The sequence below is a fragment of the Neophocaena asiaeorientalis genome, unplaced genomic scaffold (genome assembly GCF_003031525.2).
Source record: "Neophocaena asiaeorientalis asiaeorientalis breed wild unplaced genomic scaffold, Neophocaena_asiaeorientalis_V1.1 scaffold418, whole genome shotgun sequence".
NCBI classification, from domain to species: Eukaryota; Metazoa; Chordata; class Mammalia; order Artiodactyla; family Phocoenidae; genus Neophocaena; species Neophocaena asiaeorientalis.
Window position 1 is genome coordinate 1,500,308 of NW_020175731.1, and position 18,844 is coordinate 1,519,151.

The following is an 18,844-nucleotide window of genomic DNA, read 5'->3' on the forward strand; positions in this document are numbered from 1 at the left end:
GAGTGACCATTTTTTCTCTCCATCGAGGATGCTATGTAGCTAACACTGTTCTAGATGCACAGGAACGTTAATTCATCATGTACAATGCATGATGTAGGAACTGAGGCTCAATCTCCCCACCCTTCTTTAAGAAAGGCTGCTCTGATGCTTCTTGAAGACTTGGTGCAGGGACTCGGCAGAGTGCATCAGAGTCACATCCTCCTAAGTCCTCTCTAGAAACCTCTCCCTTTCCTTGAATCTTCTCGCTTATGGCAGTTGTTAGAAATCCCTCCCTCACCCGTATGATTTGTTCCTAGAACACCATTCATTTGTTCCTTCTCCATATTGTGCTCGCCACATACCCAGTAGTTTCTGACAGGTGTCCCCTTAACTTTTTTTGAAAGACTAACATGTCTCTCCCCATCCCTATGTACCCTCTTTCACCTCTGGAATTGCAGTGAAGAATATCTCCAAGAAAATTAATGCCAGTAACTGGATTACAGAGTAGTAAACATGACTGACCTCTCTTTTCTTCACATGCACTTTTTAAAGTCATCTAGATCCCTTGCTATTGTCAAACGCCTCTCCTTAACAAAAAGTATAGAATTATCTAGTCACTTAATCTAGCTGTGTCATATTTGTGCTGCCGAAGCTCCTGCTAGACTGTGTATGGCAGAGCAAGTCTGCTCTTCCTGGTGCCATTCCATTTCCTGCTGCTCTTCAGTGCTGACAAGGCTCATGCTGCCTCCCAGGAAGGCAGCAGGCACCTTTTTGGTTGGGAGGAGGGATAGGTCATGATGTCTCCTCTGTTAGCAAGGAAGAAGAATACTGGGTAAGCAATTACTAGTGTTTACCACAATTCATATAATGGAATATCATATAGCCATTAATTTTTGAATAATATTTATTGACATGGGAAAATGCTTACAATATTAAAGAAGAAAGCAGGGTACAAATCTGTAAATACAGCATGATCCCAATCTTGTAGTAAAATAAATTATATATGCATAGAAAAAACACAGGACGGAAATACACCAAAACATTAACAGAGATTATCTCAGGTGGTGGGTTTTGGGGTGAATTATTAACTTTATTTCCTGTATTCTCCAAGCTTTCCACAATGAACATATATTACTTTTATAATGGGGGGGAGGGGAAGGGAGGTCAATATAAGAGACACCTAGTACTGGGAGGTGGCAAGACTGATGGTAGTAAGGGGATGTTGAGTACTTGTACTGCCTCTGCCTATGTCTTCATTTATAAAGGAGGGACAATAACACCCGTCCTGTGCACTTGCCAGGACCACCCGGTGTGTGAAGGGGCCTCAAGTGTCTGTTGACTGTTACTCTAAAGCAGCAGCTCAAGCGCCTTATTTTAGAACCCGCTCCTCCATACCCTGTTTTAAAGGTTGGGAGGGATGTGGACACAGGGGCCTGCAGAGTGCAGTTGGCCAGTATATTCTCACCATCCCCACTGCAGGCCACCGAGCCAGGCAGATGTCAAGGGTCAGGGTGGTTGGGGCGCAGGGGCTGCGGGGGAGCCTGCAGCCCTCATCTCTGACCTAAAGGATTCCAGGTCCTTCCTTATTTGAAATCCAGTACTAACTGAGCGTTTCCTACTCACACTTCAACTTCATTCAGGTCACCTCCCTGCTTAATAAGTTCTTTAAACCAGTTCTGCTGAAATAGTTATTGCTTAAAATGGCCTGAGAATTACCACTCTCCCAGCATTCCAGAGTCATAAGGGGGCACAAAATGGACCCAGGTGGGCAGCGTGAAGGGTAAGGAGAGGTGCTGGGGGTCAGGCCGGCCAGAGTTGGATTTTTACTTGCTCTGTGATGTTAGGTAACTTACTTTGCTTTCCAGAGATGATCTCTTAATATGAGATGTGATGACGTTACACAAGATAAGATACATAAAAAGCCCAGCACAGAGCAAGCAATCAACAGATGTTAGTTCTCTTTTCCGTGTGCAAGATGAGGTCACTTTCATCTTCTCCCTCTGCAAATTCTCTCTTCAAAACAAAGCTTAGTGCCCAGTATGGGGAAACTCAAGATGAAACAGAACTCATTGAAAGCAGAAGAGCACAGCTACTTAAACAGGACTGTTCAAACACTCTGCATAAAGCTGGCAAGATGGTATTTCATTAAACATGTCTTCATTTAGGTAAGCTGACACTCATGCCAAAGCTATTTAATTGCAGAAATTATAAAAATACTTTAAAAATGCATTTGTAGAATGAAGTAACAAAAATACTTAAATTCTTTTTTCTAAATTTTTCATTTAATCTAAAATTATGAATTACCAAGTTTCATTTTATTTACTGTTAAAACATGGGTCACACATAACTTATACTCCCAACTATTTTGGATAAAAAATCCTAAAATGTATTCTTCCTAGTCTTTTTATATTCTTATTTTTTAAAAGAAACACAAGGTCATCGTTATGAGAATTAGTTTATAGGCCATACTGTTGTACAGATACTTTCTGGGTCAACTAGAATGTCCTTTAGGAAACAGATGGTCCCAGACTTATGACGCCTTGAGTAGTTTTCATTCTCCCCACGTTCCTATCCGGTTTTCAGTTGGCTTTTTGCTGCTTTCAGTAGGTCTGCTTTCCATCTAACAGCCTCCTCCTTTGCCATTTTTTTTGTGGGCTTGGAAGTCAGATAACTAAACATGTTAGAAGTATATGTAAATTTTAGTAAAGAGGCACAAGGTGAGATTCTTGAGGATCTCTCCTATAAATAAATTGTAAGAAACTTTGCCATCTCTTTTGGCAGCTCTAAGGCTTTTTAAAACTGAATTCCTGATTTGTACTTTTGCCAGAGAAGTGACTTCTAGATAAATGACATTTTCACTAATACTTCATGTACTTTATCCTTAGAAAGGCTATTTATTATAAGTGAGATAACAGATGTAAAAGCACTTTAAAAAAGCATAAACTGTGAAATAGGATTGTTTACCCCATGTATCTATAAAGAAACACACACAGATAGCTAAATTGAATCAACCCCAATGTTTTATTTAATTTAAAGTTTTAAAAGGCAGTGGTTAAGCACATTATGTGTGTGTATATATATATATGTATATACATACATATATATATATAAAAGGAAACCAACCCCTTTTCAACTTTAGCCATTGATTAACTAGGCCCACTGTCTATTGCATGATTCATTTTCTACTTCGTCATATGACCAATTCTAAAAGTAAAAATAAACAGCCTTAATCAGTTTAACAGTAACTATTTGTGTTTCTTTTTTAAATAAATAAAGTTACCATTAAACTGATCACATATGGTAGAAAGGTAGGACACACACACAAGCACACACACTCCCCAATTTAAAACATGTGACATATGAGTGACCTATATGTACAAATGGGTGCCGCTGACTCCCCCACCCTCAGCAGAGGGCTCAAAAGGAACCCCCGTACCCAGGGGGTCCCCATTCCCTCTACCAGGTTGGAGGCACCCCTATGTTAGACCTCAGAATGCATGTTCCCCATGCAGTGATACAGATGGGGGTTCAGTTCTATGGTACTAGTGTTCAGGTTATTAGGGAATAAATAGGCATTTGTAGCTGCCTCAGAACTAAACCATCATTTATAACTTTATAGGGAGAAATGTATTCTGAAGTTCTAGATAACTGACATACAAACTTTTTGAATGTAACCAGTTTGCAAGTCTGGGGCTGTTGTGTGTGTGTGCGCGTGTGTGTGCATTTCTATAGATTTTATACAAAATTGAAATGAAGAGTGGGGCTACGTTTATGGAGCAGCTGCTTGGCTTCCATTCACTCAGTCCTGATCTAACAAGTCACTTGCCTCAGCCCCTTTTTAGCAGCTGTTCTGCTTCTCACATGCCTCTGTCTCTGGAGAGATTCAGAAAGGGCAGCTCACACAAGTGAGAGGAAGGACACGGCTAAATCTTCTTTAGAATCTTGGCAAACATAACTGCCAGATTCAACCAGGGCTTGCTTTATAGAGTGAAGTCCTTCAGTTCCATCTTGACAAAATGGAATTATTTTTTTTTCTGTTCCTAGTCTCTGCAACTCCGTCTAACTGCAGCTCTGTATGAATGCCTCAATATCGCAAAACACAGGATCACTTCTTAAATATGCTGGATTCTCAATGAGTAAACCAGTTAATGTGTTTCTAGCCAAAGCAAGGGCATAAATGTTTTAGAGAAAAGATTCCCCTGGAGCTACAGAGAAAAGATGCTGATAAAAGCAATACTGAGAGTTGAGCAGGTGATGCTTTTAGTCGGTGTCAGAGCTTGTCTCCTCGATGACAGAGTACTGGTTGAGTGCTTCCTCCAAAGGCGTTATTGTCCCATCAGGTTTTAGTCCCATTGGTTTAAGCAACTCCTCTCTGGAAAAAAGAGAGAAAAGAAAGAAAAAAAAGTATTCACCAGCATCACACACACCCCCTCCCTCCACCCAAATCCACATCCTTTAAAAAAAAGAAGTCTTTAAAAATCAAAGTATTTTTCCTCAAGCTCTCTGTGTGTTTGTAACAGGAAAGATGAAAGAGGTATGGAAAGAAAAAGAGGGAGATAAAAGACTTCATTCACACAGGCCAAACCTACTAAGCCAATTAAAAGTATGAAAAGTCAAGGTCTAAATGGGCTCAGGACAAGGAGCAGGTCTCTTCTGTTTTTAATAATTTTTTTCCTTTTGTGGATTTGTTTTAGTGAAGTTGAAGCTGCCAAAATTTCACCTGTCCCAGTGGACCAGGCATATAATTAATGGCTAATTTGATATGTATGGATTTCGTTTAATGGAATAAATCGTCATTTGATTTTTGCCTCTCCAATCTCTAGTGATACATAAGTACTTATTGATTTCAAATCATTTGGCCTTCCCCATGATTTCAAATCATTTGGCCTTCCCCAACTTTCTCCCTCCCTTTTCTTTCCTCTCTCTCTCCTTATTCTTCTTCTTTTTTAAAAAACACCATTGCTTTTGTTTGTGGCAGTTTAATTATGGGATTGACAGCCATTTTAATCTCTTCAAAGCTCCCCAACTGCCTCTTTTCAGCTAATCCAATTATATCTACTCCACAAGTTACAGCCTCATCTAAAGATGATTAATTATTAAGCCAATCAAAAAGCATTAAGAAAGATCTTTTCATAGGCTCTTATTTATTGTATAGAGATTATGTCAAATGTACATGTTGAGATGCTAACTCTAGTCTTCTTCCCACCCCAATAAGTCAGCAGTGTACTTTAAAAGGAGCCTTGAAGAGGCATATGAACTGCTTAAAACTTACTTCTCACAGAAATGGGCATCACCCCCTAAAAACATGTCTACAACAAGAAACAACATGGCAGCAGTTATAATGCTGGTGGGAGTTGGAGTGAAGGAAAATGATAAAAACTCCTCTCCCTCTGCTTCCTTGCTGTTGTCCCTTAGGCCAGAAGGGCTCCCCTCGGAAGGGCCGGCCACATAGCAGTGTGACGGTGTTATAGCTGCAGAGAAACTTCCTGGGGAAGGGGAAGAACAGCTCAGTGGTCACTGGATAAGTCAACAGGAACCTAATCAAGCAGCTCTGGCTGGTACCAGAAGACTATTGCTGGGAGTCTGAAAACTCTCTTTGAGTAATGTGGATGGTTGACTGGTTGAGGCTACTAAATATTATAAAGTAGGAAATGTGTTTCTTGATCCAAGAAATGGGGTCAGAATCATAGAACTTAAAGTTGAAGGGGCCTTAGAGATCATTTAGTCCAACCCCCTTGTTTAATAAAGGAGACTGAGTGACTTACCCAAGGTCACATATCTAGTGGCAAAGTTGGACCTGGGACATAGGCCTCTGAATCCCAGTCCAGTGCTCTTTGCAGCACACACATCTGGATTAACTGCTATAACTGTACTGAAGGAACACACTCTGAGTTCAGCTGTTCAGGGACTATGTGCCAGGAACTGTGTCATATACTGGGAAGAAAAGGAAGACTAGGCACAGCTGCTGCCCTTGAGGAGTGAGTGAAACATATACATGAAAAATAACTTAGAACATAATAGGGTAAATGCTGTAACAGAATCATGAACAAAAGAAATAACAGCTCCTGAGGTGAAGCATCAACCAAATTGCCTGGGGAAGGTGGGGATGGCACCTCCAACAAGGTGTCCTATGCCACGCGAAGATAGTACAGAACTTTTCAGGCAAAGGAGTCTGTGTGGAGGGCTCTGTGTAGTCCCAACTACTTGTGATTTTTTTCTGTAGACCTCTTTGGATTGTGTCAATTTCTTTCTCGTCTCCCATGAAGCTGGGACAGGGCCCAGTGTTTGGGGAGTGGCGAGCTTCAATGAAGGAGCAGGAGGAGGCAAGGCTGCAAAAAGGGTAGTTGGGGGTCTAGTGGTCAGGTGTCTTGAATGCCAAAGCAAGGAGCTCGGGTCTTAGCCTGTAAGGAATGCCCTGTCAGGTTTGCTTTATAGGGAAATATCTCTGGCAGCAGTGCAAAAGACACACTGGAATAGGGGAAACTGCGGTGGGGAGACGAGCCATGAGGATGTCACTGTAACAGTAACGGCATGAGAGCAGACAGAGAGCTGGATCATGGCTGTGGCTGTAGGAAGGAAAGGCCTTCCTTCCAGGGCAGAGCTGTGGTCCGCTGGAAGGGTGGAGGTAGGGGTGAGGAGCAGAGCGTGGCTGTGGCCTCGCTCCGATGGCCACGTGGGTGGCGACCCGCTCGCTGCCACAAGAGCACAGCAGGTGCAGCAGCTCGGGGGCAGGGGGCAGACACTGACATCTTTCAGGACAGCGAACAGCTCTGCATGACAACCAGGGAGAAATGCTTAGAGGAACCAGAAAACAATCTGCTTCCCCTGAAACTTCTCTTCAGCACGCATACATACTATACATATCTATACTTTAGTAACAGTTTCCTAGTTCTGATGGTGCTGAAGGACTTTGTGATACTGGACACTGTTTACTAATAATCGATACCAAAGGAGAAGGGGATCACCTTCTGGGGTGAAACATTAAGGGATCAGAAAGTTCAAAGGTCTGAAGGGGCTGGTGGACTGAGGGTACAGTAAGGTGGGGGTGGGGTTGAAGGGTATGGGTAGGTAGAAGTCTGATCAGCAGATGAGACTATAGGAATTCTACCAAGATAGTGAATTGCTGGGTGGATATGCCATCACTCCTAACACTCCAGCATTTCTTTGGTAACAGGACGATATTGGAGCTAGTTGCCAGCTTGCACAAAGTAGCTAGCACTTTCTCATCCAAACCCAGGAGGAATATTTTCAAATCAAGTCCATCGATTTCACCCCTGCTCCCTAATCCAATTTTGTAACAGAAATAATTAAGAACATTACAAAAATTTTATGGCCAAATTATGGGAATTCATCTATAGAATAAAGGGGCTCACATTTTAATTCTCATTTGTGAACTATTCTTCTCAAGGCTTTATTTTTTAGGTCTTCTGTATCACCCCTCTGCTAACATAGAAGCTCCTCTGAGGGTATGAATTATTGTCTTTTCCACATGGCTCCATGCAATGCTTGGTCTTACTGACATTCCTGTAGGAGAGGTGTCAGTGGTAACTGGCCACATAATCATGCATTCGTGCAAATAAATTAAGGCAGCAATGTGATATAGTGGAAAGAACAAAAAGATCTAGAGTCAGGAAGTCTGTCTGAAGTCCTGGCTCTTCCACTTACCAGCTGTGTGATCTTGGGCAAGTCTCTGAGTCTCTGTATTCCCATCTGTGAAGTGGGGATAATGATACTAGCACTACCTACTTCCTAGTGATGACTTAAGGGGTAATAGTACTAGCAGTGGTAGTAGTAATTGCAATAATAATAGTGCAGATGAAAGAGCTCTATGAACTGTAAAGGAGTCCTAAATATTAGTTATCATTATTGTGGTATAGTGAAAGGCATATATAGGTTTTGGAATCAGACAGACCTAAGTTCTAATCCTGGATCTACCACTCACTAGCAGTAAGACCTTGAACTCTCTGAACTTCAATTTCCTTATCTGTAGAATTGGGATAGGAATATCCAGTTCACTGAGTTGTCATGAGGGTGAAAGGTCATTCTACATAAAAAGTGCATAGTGCAATGGCGAAATGTAGTTGGAACCCACAAGATGCATTTCCTGTCCCTTATGTGTTTCTGGAAGGAAGGTTTCCACAAGATTGTTAGGGTACTCTTTGGCAATAAGTGGGAGAAGAATATGCAGAAGCAAATAAAAGACATGGTCCCTGTCCTCAAGAAGCTTTTAGTCAGTTCAGAAGGTAAAACACACACACATTAAACAATATTAAAGGAATTACAGAACAGCAGATCAACAAGCTTGAGATGATTAACAGGCAGAGCCCTGCTTTCCCTAGCTTGACAGTTCTGTACACCCTTACTGTATCTGAAATGTGTTTAAAGGTGATTTCTCATACTGTTTGGGAGTGGAAGGAGTGAGGATGACTTACAGATATGTTACTGTTTTTTGCTTATGGACCCCGGGCTTACTTTTCAAACCCCCATCTTAACGATTCTGATCTTCCTCTCTATCATATAACAGCCCACAAATACCAAAATGAAGTCTTTGATATAGAGACTTACTCCTAAAAGGTCTGATAAATGACCTGGTTATACTAAACTGTTTCATTTAATAAGATCTGTTGTATCTAGATCAGCAAGATGTGGACAGAGAATGGGAAGCGTTCATGAATACCACAGAACCGTTATTCCACCAGTCATATGGGCTATGTACACGTGGGAGGGACGTGGAGGAGATGGGGGTGCTGATCACAGGCTCCTGGCAGGAGATGGACTCAGGGCCAGACTGTAATGGCAGTGATGGACATGGATTCATGGGGAGAAAGGCATCCCAGAAGCAGATTAGTCAAGCAAAGGCACAGAAGCAAGAGTTAGTTGTGTACAGGGATTGGCAAGCAGGCTGGCTTGGCAGAGGTAAAGGAAAAAGAAAGCTCAAAACAGATATGGGGTACAAAAGAGGATTTGGATGGAGACTTTGAAATCCTGGGCTGACAAGTCTGGATTATAGTACAGAGGTATTTTTGTCTTCTAATTCAAGGGTCCCATATTTAAGAATATTTATTAAAAAGTAATTCTCATTACAAACACTGAAGGCTATAAAACAATATTCCTTTGACATATTAAAAAGAAAATGTTCTATGCTTTATTCATTTTCATATCCCTATGTGTCTAGCACAGTGCCTTGCAGATAGTAGATCCTCAATAAGTGTTTATGAACTCAATTTTGCTGCAGTTGGTATTATCTTGCATTTTCACAGAAAGAAAAGGTATGGTGTTTCATGGGACTCCTAATAAACAAACCCTGACCAAGAGAAAAGCTGGATCTTTGGGTAGAAGGTTCACGTTCATCACCAAGATTTACAGTTAGGAAAAGTATTAGCATTCTACAGGAAATTCTGCATAATGCTTTCCAGGGATTTCTCGTTCTCTACTGGACTGTGAGCAACTTGAGGGCAGAGTCCATGTCTTACCTGGCTGTGATTTGCAATATCTAGTATAGGATGGGTGCATAGTAGGTGCTCAGTAAATGTTTATGGAAAGAATATAATACATGGGTCATAGCATAAATGGACAATGGTAGAGAACCATTTGCCAGGAAACATCCTCATATTATTTTAACTGCAATTATTTCCCTGATGAGTCAGTGTCATCAGACATTCTGACAGTCCTGAAGTCAAGGCCTTCTTTGTACCATACAACCTGGAATTTCCAACCACTAATTAGTATAGACTCAGCTGCTTATATATGGGGCATCAGTGGGTCTAGATTCTAGTCTCAGATTTTCCACTGACTTGCTGGGTGTCCTTGGGCAAGTCATTTCCTTCTCTGGGCTTGAGTCTCCCCATCTATATAAAATGAAGGGGTTGGACAAGATGATCCCCAAGATTCTAATTCTAGGAGTCTAAATATTAGGCCGCTAAATAATTTTGATTTACTTAAAAAGCTGCTAGGTTTTTAAGACACTAAAACTCAATATTGCTAAGCTTTTGTTTCTAATCAAGATCTTCTAAACCTAAGAGTCAAACACAGCATCCTACCTAATTGTCACTGACATACACCAAGACCACAAATCCTTCCTGCAAAACTACCAGCAAATGATTAGAATGATTCCGAAAGTAAATCAAAGCAATGGCAAATGTTACAAGGAAGGATCTAAATTCAATCATGGCCCTCAATAAACAGGCCATTTCATGAAGAGTTACTGGTCCTAAATTATGAAGGTCCCATCTAAAAAGGATGGCTAGGTGTCAGATATATGTAGATCATGGTTAAACGAAGATACTGTATATTGAAATGTGCATCAGGATTAAGATATTCACATAGCAATAACTCCTTCATACTTACCTTCAATGCTATACACAGGCCTTAACACAAGTTAAGACTGCCCTCGTTATCATCAAAAAGTACAGTGATGTCTACTGGATAAAGAGCCCATTCTAGGCACTGTGACAGTATCATGGCGGGCTTCTCATCTGATCAGGCATCTGGCCAGGGAAGAGATAAGCCTCCAAGAATGTTCAACTGGAACGAAACATCATTTAGAAATTTGATCTTACTAAACGATAAGGAACCATAATCTATAAGGGCTTGGCCAGGCACGAGGACACAGATAAAGCACGTCCAAGAAAGGAAACCTTATTTTGCCCCAGCCTAACCCTTAGGACTGCTAATGGAAACCAAAAAGTACTTTCTTAAAGATTTAGGGGTGGGAGATTATGGGATTTATACCATATTTAAAATTTTATAGTCTGTCTTTTTTTCCCCCAGATATAGTTCAACATTTTCCTGAGACACCATTTCCCTGTAAGTATGGTCCTCTGGGATGCCTGGGCTTATGTAACCTCTCAGGACCTTAGAGAAGGTTCCACTTTTTAGGCTTCTGGTTCCTACATAACTCTTTCTCCCAGAAATGACAGTGCAATATTGGGGCTCAGATACTAACATACCCAATAGCACATTATAGAATAGGCCAGATGTGTATGTGTATAAAACACCTTACTTGACCTGGAAACAAGAGAATACTCTTGCCCACAGCACATGTTTTTGTGCAATACAAACAAAGCATTCAATTCAAGTGTACTTGTTGAAAAACAGGACATAATTAAGCAGTTGGTAAAATGCATTCTTGTTTCCCACTTGCAGATCTCCCAAGAGTCCCTTCGAATTTACCTATACGAGTTTCAGCTTCCCGCTTGCCACTTAGCTTGATAACGACTCAAAAATCATTCCCTTGTTTTCAAGGGCTCTTCTTTCTTGTCTGCTCTGTGTACTACAGGGCAGTATTGACACATGGAATTAATGACAGGGTCTGTAATGAAACAACAGTCATGCAAACACCAGTCTGCTCTTTTGATAAAACAGCATGTTAGAGACCTATTCACCTCCCTCTAATTGAGTACTGCATAATAGTTCCGATCCTTTTATGTAACATATTTTGTTCTATGATTAGAAAAGAAGAAAAAGGGGGAGCCTATGAAGCATTGCTTCCTTCAGTCACCCCGATTAATTCTCTGATTTTAATGAGGGTGGCTGCTATTTAGGCAGGTCCTGTTACCTACTTGTTTTGTTGACTTCTGTACAATGTATAACAAAACCCATGATGGGATAATTGGGAACCATTTCTTTGGCACAGGGATTCCTGTTCTTAATGTAAGGTTGGCTTGGAAAAAAAAGAACCCTGGCATTTAAAATTAGCCATTTCATATTTAATTCCCTTTCACATTTGAAAGATAGGATGAAAATTAGTATATAAATAAAGCATTTTAATTAACAGAGCTTTTCCAAAAGTGCCTGCAGTAATGGAGCCTGTGAGAGCCCGGGGAAAGAAGCTCTGTAATCTTTGCTATAATTCCAAGTCTGAGAGTGCATCTTATTTCAAGATTTCAGCATCAATGGAACAGTCCATATACACTGAAGTACAATGGATTTCCCAATAACTTGTGATATTCTTGAGTGTTTTTAACGCTTTTTTCCTCACAGAAATTAAAACAACCTTTGGCACTGGTTAACATGTACAGTTATATACTATGAAACAGTGTCCTTTGCTGGTCCTTCATCTTTCAGTTAATCTTTCATCTAATGGCTTCCTGGTGCTGACTGGTTGGTTTTACTGTTCTTTCACTAAGCCACTAACCCAGTAGGCAGGAGAGGTGTGGTGACTTTTCTATACCAAATTTGAGGTCTTCAAGCTGCATTTTTCAAAAACATTTCTGAGATCCTTCCCTCAGCCTCACCATTATGCTTTGGGATTGGGTACAGTTGGGAAGGTAAAATACGTAACATAAAAATATCATTCCCAAGACAAATGGATATGGCATGTTATCTACACCATGTCCTTCCACTTTGGGAGCTGCCTAAACAGGCAACAGTCCTGTAAATAAGGAAGTCTTTCTAAAGTTAATTTTCTTAATATGATCACACTGAATGTAAGAATTTGTTAGAATACCTATAATCATTCTATTTTCAAAATAATTAAAAGACTTTATTAACATAGAATCATAGCAGTTTTACTGGTTTCCTTCATATGAAGTTGTTTCTGTTTGTTTTCTGTTTTTGATATAAGCTACATAGGACCTGACTTGATATTTGAGAAGAGCTCAACTATGGAATGAAAAAGCAGGAATGAATGGCCTCCAAATCTTAATTTTTTTGTCAGGTAAATATGCTTACTCTTAAAAAAAAAATATGCTTACTCTTTGTCTTCGTGCTTGCATCTATTTAAAATTTAGAGTGTATTATTAAAAATAATCAGACTGACAAATCTGAGAGCTGTTTGTTGGTAATTTTTCAAAATAACATAAGATCTGGAATACGAAGACTAAGAACCAAATCCTGACTATGTCATTAACCAGATGCCTGATTTTGGTTCAGTCACTTCATCATTGGTCCCATTTACTCCTCAATAAAATATCTCTTGCCCTATCTAATTCACAGGGCTGTTTTAACAGTCAGTGGAAGTACTTTTTAAACTTTAAAGGACTATATAAATATTAGTCTTTCATTATTCTCATTTCTGTTAGAAGATCACATGCAAAGCTTCTAAAAATTTGCTATCCACCTCACATTAAAGAGCATGGTTAAGAAAATATAGAGAAAGAGGTTAGGGATAGTGCTAGAAAAATAAAACTCAGTTTTGTCCTTAAGGTGATCTTTATTTCTTGGTAATTTCTCTACAGAACCTTTCTTTCCTGTTGTCCAGAATTAGCAAAATAAATATTAATAAGAGGTCAGCATGCCAGCTGACACTGTTGAATAAAGCAGTAGAAATGGAAGTTCGTACATGCTCTTCTCAATCAGAAAGTCTTAAAAGTTAAAGGAGGAGGGTTACTCAGAGCAAATAGTCAATGGAGATTATTCTTCTTTGCTGTTTCTCTAATAAACAGAAGTCATTTCACCTAGTGCTTAAACCAAGAGCTCCAAGTAGGCATTCCTACTACAGAGTTAAAGGACAATGACTACTGATAGGCAATACAAAGTTTGCATGACGTCCTACTAAGAGATGTCTAGCCAGTTTCTCCAATTAATCCTCCCCTACCACTTTAAGGGTATATTAGTTTAACTGGATCCAAGTTCCCTTAATTAAGCTTCTAAGCAACACTGCAGTGTATTTTAATGATGTAGAACAGTGCTATCTAATACAATGTAAGCCATATATGTAATCTTAAATGTTCTAGTAGCCATGTAGAAAAAATAGGTAAAATTAATTTTAAAATAATGTTTAATCCAATATATCAAAAATTATTTCAATATAAAATCCATATTAAACAACTGAGATATTTATTTTACATTCTCTTTTTGTACTGAGTCTTTGAAAATCTGAGTATTTAACACTTACAGGACATCCCAATTCAGACTAGCCATAGTTATATATGGGTAGTGGTTACCATATTGGACAGTGCAGATCTAAAGGATTTTCTGATGTAAACAATTAAGATCTTGACACTTTTGTACCTAAATAGGTCTCACAATGCTATAAAGACTGGATCATATTTCTGAAATGTACCTAAAAAGCACTTCCTTGATTAACTCATCATAAAGGTGGGAGTAATCACAGTTATTTTTGTAAGTAGAGTAAAGTAATTTAGTTACAAGAAAAAAATTAGGTAGTTATTACTTTTCAGTCATAAATTACCTGTCCCAGCTTCCATAAGTTTAAAAATCACCTTTGGATTAAAGGGGAACTATTACTATATTTGATACTTGCATTTATTAAGAAAGCCATGTCCCACCATGTCCCAAATACTACACAAAGGCTGGCAAAATATATATATTGGGTAAAGAGGAGATAAGAAAAGGAAGAAATGGAAAACAATTATTTATATAAATGTAAATTTTAGAAGATTTTGATAGAATATATAAGCAATAAAGGCAATGTACCTTGTTAAACAGTGATGGGGTTAGGGTAGAGTAGAAGGTTAATCAGTCCTGGTTCCAATTAAGAAACTAAAGGGGATTAGAAAAGTCAAAACAAAACTGAAACTTGAAATATTACTCCCCTTGGTTAGCTTAGGCTTAAGCCAGTCAATCCTCTCTCCCCTTTTGTGGAGGAGGCCACGTCACTACATGAGGCTCGTGTGCTGTAGCTGAGGTGAATGCAGTTGTCTTAGCCACACTGGACTTGCTTAACCACATACAATCCCCGTTCTAATCTCCCGCTTAAATTGCAGGGGCTTATTTTTTTTCCAATTCAGAAAAGGAAAGAGGAGGTGGAGAGGCAGGCAACTTTCATCCCCTTTTCCACCTCTGTTCTCACATTAAAAAAAGTGTCAAAGGAAGCTTTCTATAATCATGCCTCAGGCCTTAATGCTTATGTCTGATAAATATTACAATTATAATTCTATATTAAAGAAGTTAGGTACCCCAATATTTAAATTAGCCAGTTGTGGGCCAAAGTACCTTATAGAATTCCTTTCCAGACCTGAATTTTATGACATCTGGCCAAGAAATAGAACTGACAAAAGTATACTTTCAAGTCTTTAAACCATGTAGGCTATTTTATTGAGCAAAAAATTAACCTTCGATTTGGCGATCTGCTTTATACATTATTTCATCATCACACACTGGGGAAACCACAGGGTACAAGGCACTGTACTAGCTAGACATGATGGGATTTATGGGGTTCAAATTATTCTCAAACTCTTAAGACCTCTAGGTCCATTGCCAATCCCCTTACCTACATCTGTCACAAATACAATCCTTACTAAAAAAAAAAAAATCACTTGGAATATACTGTCAGTTGGTGGTCAATGGGAAGGAAATGTTTGAGCGCTAATCTCTCCAGTATCCTTAAAAGTCTAGCTGAGATAAAGCTGCTAAGGTGGTGAGCACCTTGAGGCAGTGGCTGTGTCCAGCATGGAGGCAAAATGGAAATGTAATTTTAATTTTTGCATTGGTGGTTTTACAGTTTTGGTGGTAAATAACATCTGTACCCTACACCAGGCTCAGTAACAGTACTTGGTATGACCAACCTTAGTCATCACTTTGGTAAGTGCTTTGGCACGGGCCACTGTTGCTAACCACCATCCTGGTGCAGGTCGTTCACATCTGCTCTCCTATGGATGGAAAAAAGGAAGTGTCTAGCGTCCATTCATTGGCCACATCACCTCCAATCCTATCCTTTACTCTCACGCCTTTCAAATCAGGCCCAGGAGAAAATGATTTCACTTTTGGAAAGAAAGTTAATCAGACAAAGCTACAGTACACTCTTGGCACAGCAAGACGTGGTGGGATGTGGAACACCCTTGGAGTGACAGTTGAAGGAACTAACCAATAGCACACTGCTGAAGAGGGTGATTAGGAAATGTTCTGGCAAACACTGACTCTGACAGACAGACACAGTAGCACAGTGGACAGAGCAAAGGTCTTGAGTTCTGGAAAATGAAGTTCTTAGCCTTACTTTAGCTAGAAAGACAATGTATGTGAAAGTGTTTTGTAAACTGTGAAAGGAAATGGATTTTTACCAGTCATTAGCTTGGAAGTGTTTGGGGCAATTCTTTGGGCCTTGCTTTCCCCAATGATAAATCTGATAACATATTACTCAAATAATGATAAAATAACCTGAGCTCTTTGGAAGAAAGATGCAGTAGGTGAATAAAAAAGATTTATCTTATTAACAGGAGTAAGTTTCCCTCTACCTAGAATGAATGGTCATTTCTCCATTTGTCGATTCAATACCTCTTAAACTTCAAGGATCAGCACAAATGCTACCTTCCCTGTGAAAGTCCCTGATTTATCCCAACAGAATGAACTGCTCCTTTTCCTGGGTGCTCACAGTTCAACACAGACCTTATTTTGTCATTACTTCCTTCTAGAATACTCTGTATTCTAGAACAGATTACAGCCATATCCCACAGTAATAAGAAGTAATCATTTCCAAAGATACGGACTACCACATTCACCTCTGAATCTCCCTCATCTTCCTAGCACAGTGCCTTGCACAGAGCAGCTGCTTAATAAATGTTCCCTGAATTTAGTCTACTTTGGCTTTATGGCATCTTTTTAACCTCAAAAAACCAAACCAAAAACAACAGTGAAAAGAGAGAAGAAACTTAAGACAAACACATAAGACACATAAAGAATGGCTTCATTCTTTGCATTCCTGCTTTGGAATGCCCACTGCTAATCTCCATACAGTTTTGTCACTGATTGTTATTAGTGAGAGCAAATGTTAGAAAGCACATAAAGGCAGACAATGTAAAAAATCCCACCACAAGTCATGAAAAAAGTCTGTGATTTAGGACTATTCTCAAAGTTGCCTTAGCTTCAACTTTAATGGCAAAATTCATACCATCAAAGCCAACACAAGACATATTTGCTCTGCTTTATACATGTGAAAATCAGTATCACCTTCAGATTGAGCTGGGCATCTGCTGGGTGTTTACTCATCTAGGGCAAATGGGCCAGTTGGATAGCATCTGTGTTATCTTTTAAGAACTCATATTATTGAAATGAAATTTATGAAAAATGAAATTTATTCAACCTAACTAGTTCACTGTCTTCACACTAATATGCTATACTCAGGTCCTTGTTAACATTTCCCCCTCCAGCTTCTACCAGATGGGCTCTGTTTGTTCTCATCCCAACTGCTGTACTTACAGCACTGTTTCATTAGCTACCTCAGATCCTTTTGGAAGTACAACTCTTTTATATATTCATTCAGAACCTTTTACTCTGCCTCCTATAAGTTTGTCCTATCAGCATCTTCTCTTTTATTGTAAATTCATTCAGGGAAGCAACATGTATATTCTATCCAAAGGTATGGAGAATGTCATATGCAAACAGATAACAATGTCTTTTGAAGACTGTGAGCATAGTGAGCTGTAAATTCTAACCTTCTTGGGAAAATGATGGAAATTTAAAAGGACTAACTGGAAGTCAACTAAATTCTAGTCATATTAGCTTTGTAGATGATGAAGCTACTTACTTCTATGTAACTTCCACCACATTACCAGCATCATGTGAAAACTCAGACTCTGCAAAGGGTCTAAATACCCTAACTTGTCACACTCCCCATGTCAGCCTCCTCTTATTTTTGAACACTTCTACTCTAAGCCTCCTGCTGTGCTCTTAGCCTCTGCTTGTTTCTTTATTACACCTTTCCCTTTAATGGTTGGCTTTCTGGCTTTCCCATTCTAGTTGCTACTCCTCTTGATTGAGGGATATTAGCCTTTGCATAGCTGTTGTGAAAGAGGAGATGACCAGAAGAAATTCACCTTCTGGTGGCAGCTGCCACCAACACACAGAAGCACTCACTCAAGATGGCTTAAAGGAGACAGTGACTCAATGTACGACTAGAAAACTGAGCAATTCAGGCAAGTATGAAAGGAATTAATACCTTCTAATAACTCCTCCAAGATGACTAGTTGCTTATTAGTATATATTTAATTATTTTCAAAACTGGCTATCTGGGGAGGGGAAGGAGGTGTGAAGCAAGAAGGGAAGGGGAGATTGTTTTTAGAATCCCTAATTAATACAAGTGCCTGCTTTCAGAAAATCCTTCATTTGAGCTATTCCTTTTCACTTTTTTCTATTGGGTGCGTGACATTTTAGAATTCTTGGTTTTAGCAGCAATCCAAAAAGAAAGAACTGCAAACTTGCACATCAAAAATGGGAAAAAAAAAAAAAAGCATTATGATTTGGAACAAAAACCAAAACAGACTAAAACAAAAAATACAAGCAGCAGCAAAATCATTGAACCTAATTCACAGCATCTTTTTGAAGACAGGGAGGTTAGTTGGTTAAATATCACAATGACCTAGTAGTTACTATCCTAGCTTTGAGAGTTTAAATGTTTAAGAATGCACATCCATAAGCGGCACATGTAGAAGAACCATGGTAGCCAAGAGAGATCTGAACTACTGCTGCCTGGGCCATCCTGTTCCAATCAACATGGATTTCCAGAGTTGCTGTTCTATGGTAACTCTCAGTGAGAGAGACAAAGAAATAGAACATTTTTAGAAACCAAGCAAAAAATGGATGGGAATACAATACCTGGAAAGTTTATCAAGCATGTTGACAAGTTTCATGGCTTCATATTCTTTTTGTTCTTCTGTCATTTCATCTATGGGGTTTGGCATTGGTTCCTCTAAATGACCAGTGATAAGATTAATGCTACAAAAAGAAAAAAAAGTTATGCTGTATGTTTTCAAATTATGCTCTTTCTATACTTTTCTGGTCCAAGTTGTAAGTTATAATAAGAAAGAGTATAATAGCCAAAAAATTGGCAATAGCAATTTTATGATATAGAACTGCTATAGGAATTTTTTTAAATTGACTTTTCCTGCTAATTTGCTTTGGGAAATGGGTGATAGCGAACTTGCCAACTTTTTTTTAAAGGCACGGCTGCTTTTTAAAAATATGAAAT

The 18,844-nt window shown here is 39.2% G+C and overlaps 1 protein-coding gene across 6 annotated transcripts in view; it reads right to left on the reverse strand.

Annotated features, from left to right (window-relative positions):
- Nucleotides 1–901: 901 nt before the first annotated feature.
- The window catches only part of RIC8B (RIC8 guanine nucleotide exchange factor B), a 116,820-nt gene continuing 98,877 nt past the window's right edge, over nt 902–18,844 (reverse strand). The window contains exons 9-13 of one of the 6 annotated variants that reach the window (XR_003001388.1): nt 18,472–18,591; nt 15,450–15,533; nt 11,152–11,290; nt 10,327–10,503; nt 4,245–4,351 (exon numbers count right to left, since the gene is read on the reverse strand). Coding sequence is in view for 3 of the 6 variants with exons in the window: in XM_024732159.1 (XP_024587927.1) it covers nt 4,240–4,351; nt 18,472–18,591 (232 nt within the window). In the remaining 3 variants the exon portion in view is untranslated. Of the gene's footprint in view, nt 4,352–10,326; nt 10,504–11,151; nt 11,291–12,525; nt 15,534–18,471; nt 18,592–18,844 lie in introns of those variants that run through there. The other 5 variants (XR_003001390.1, XR_003001389.1, XM_024732159.1 and 2 more) reach the window with 5 other exon arrangements.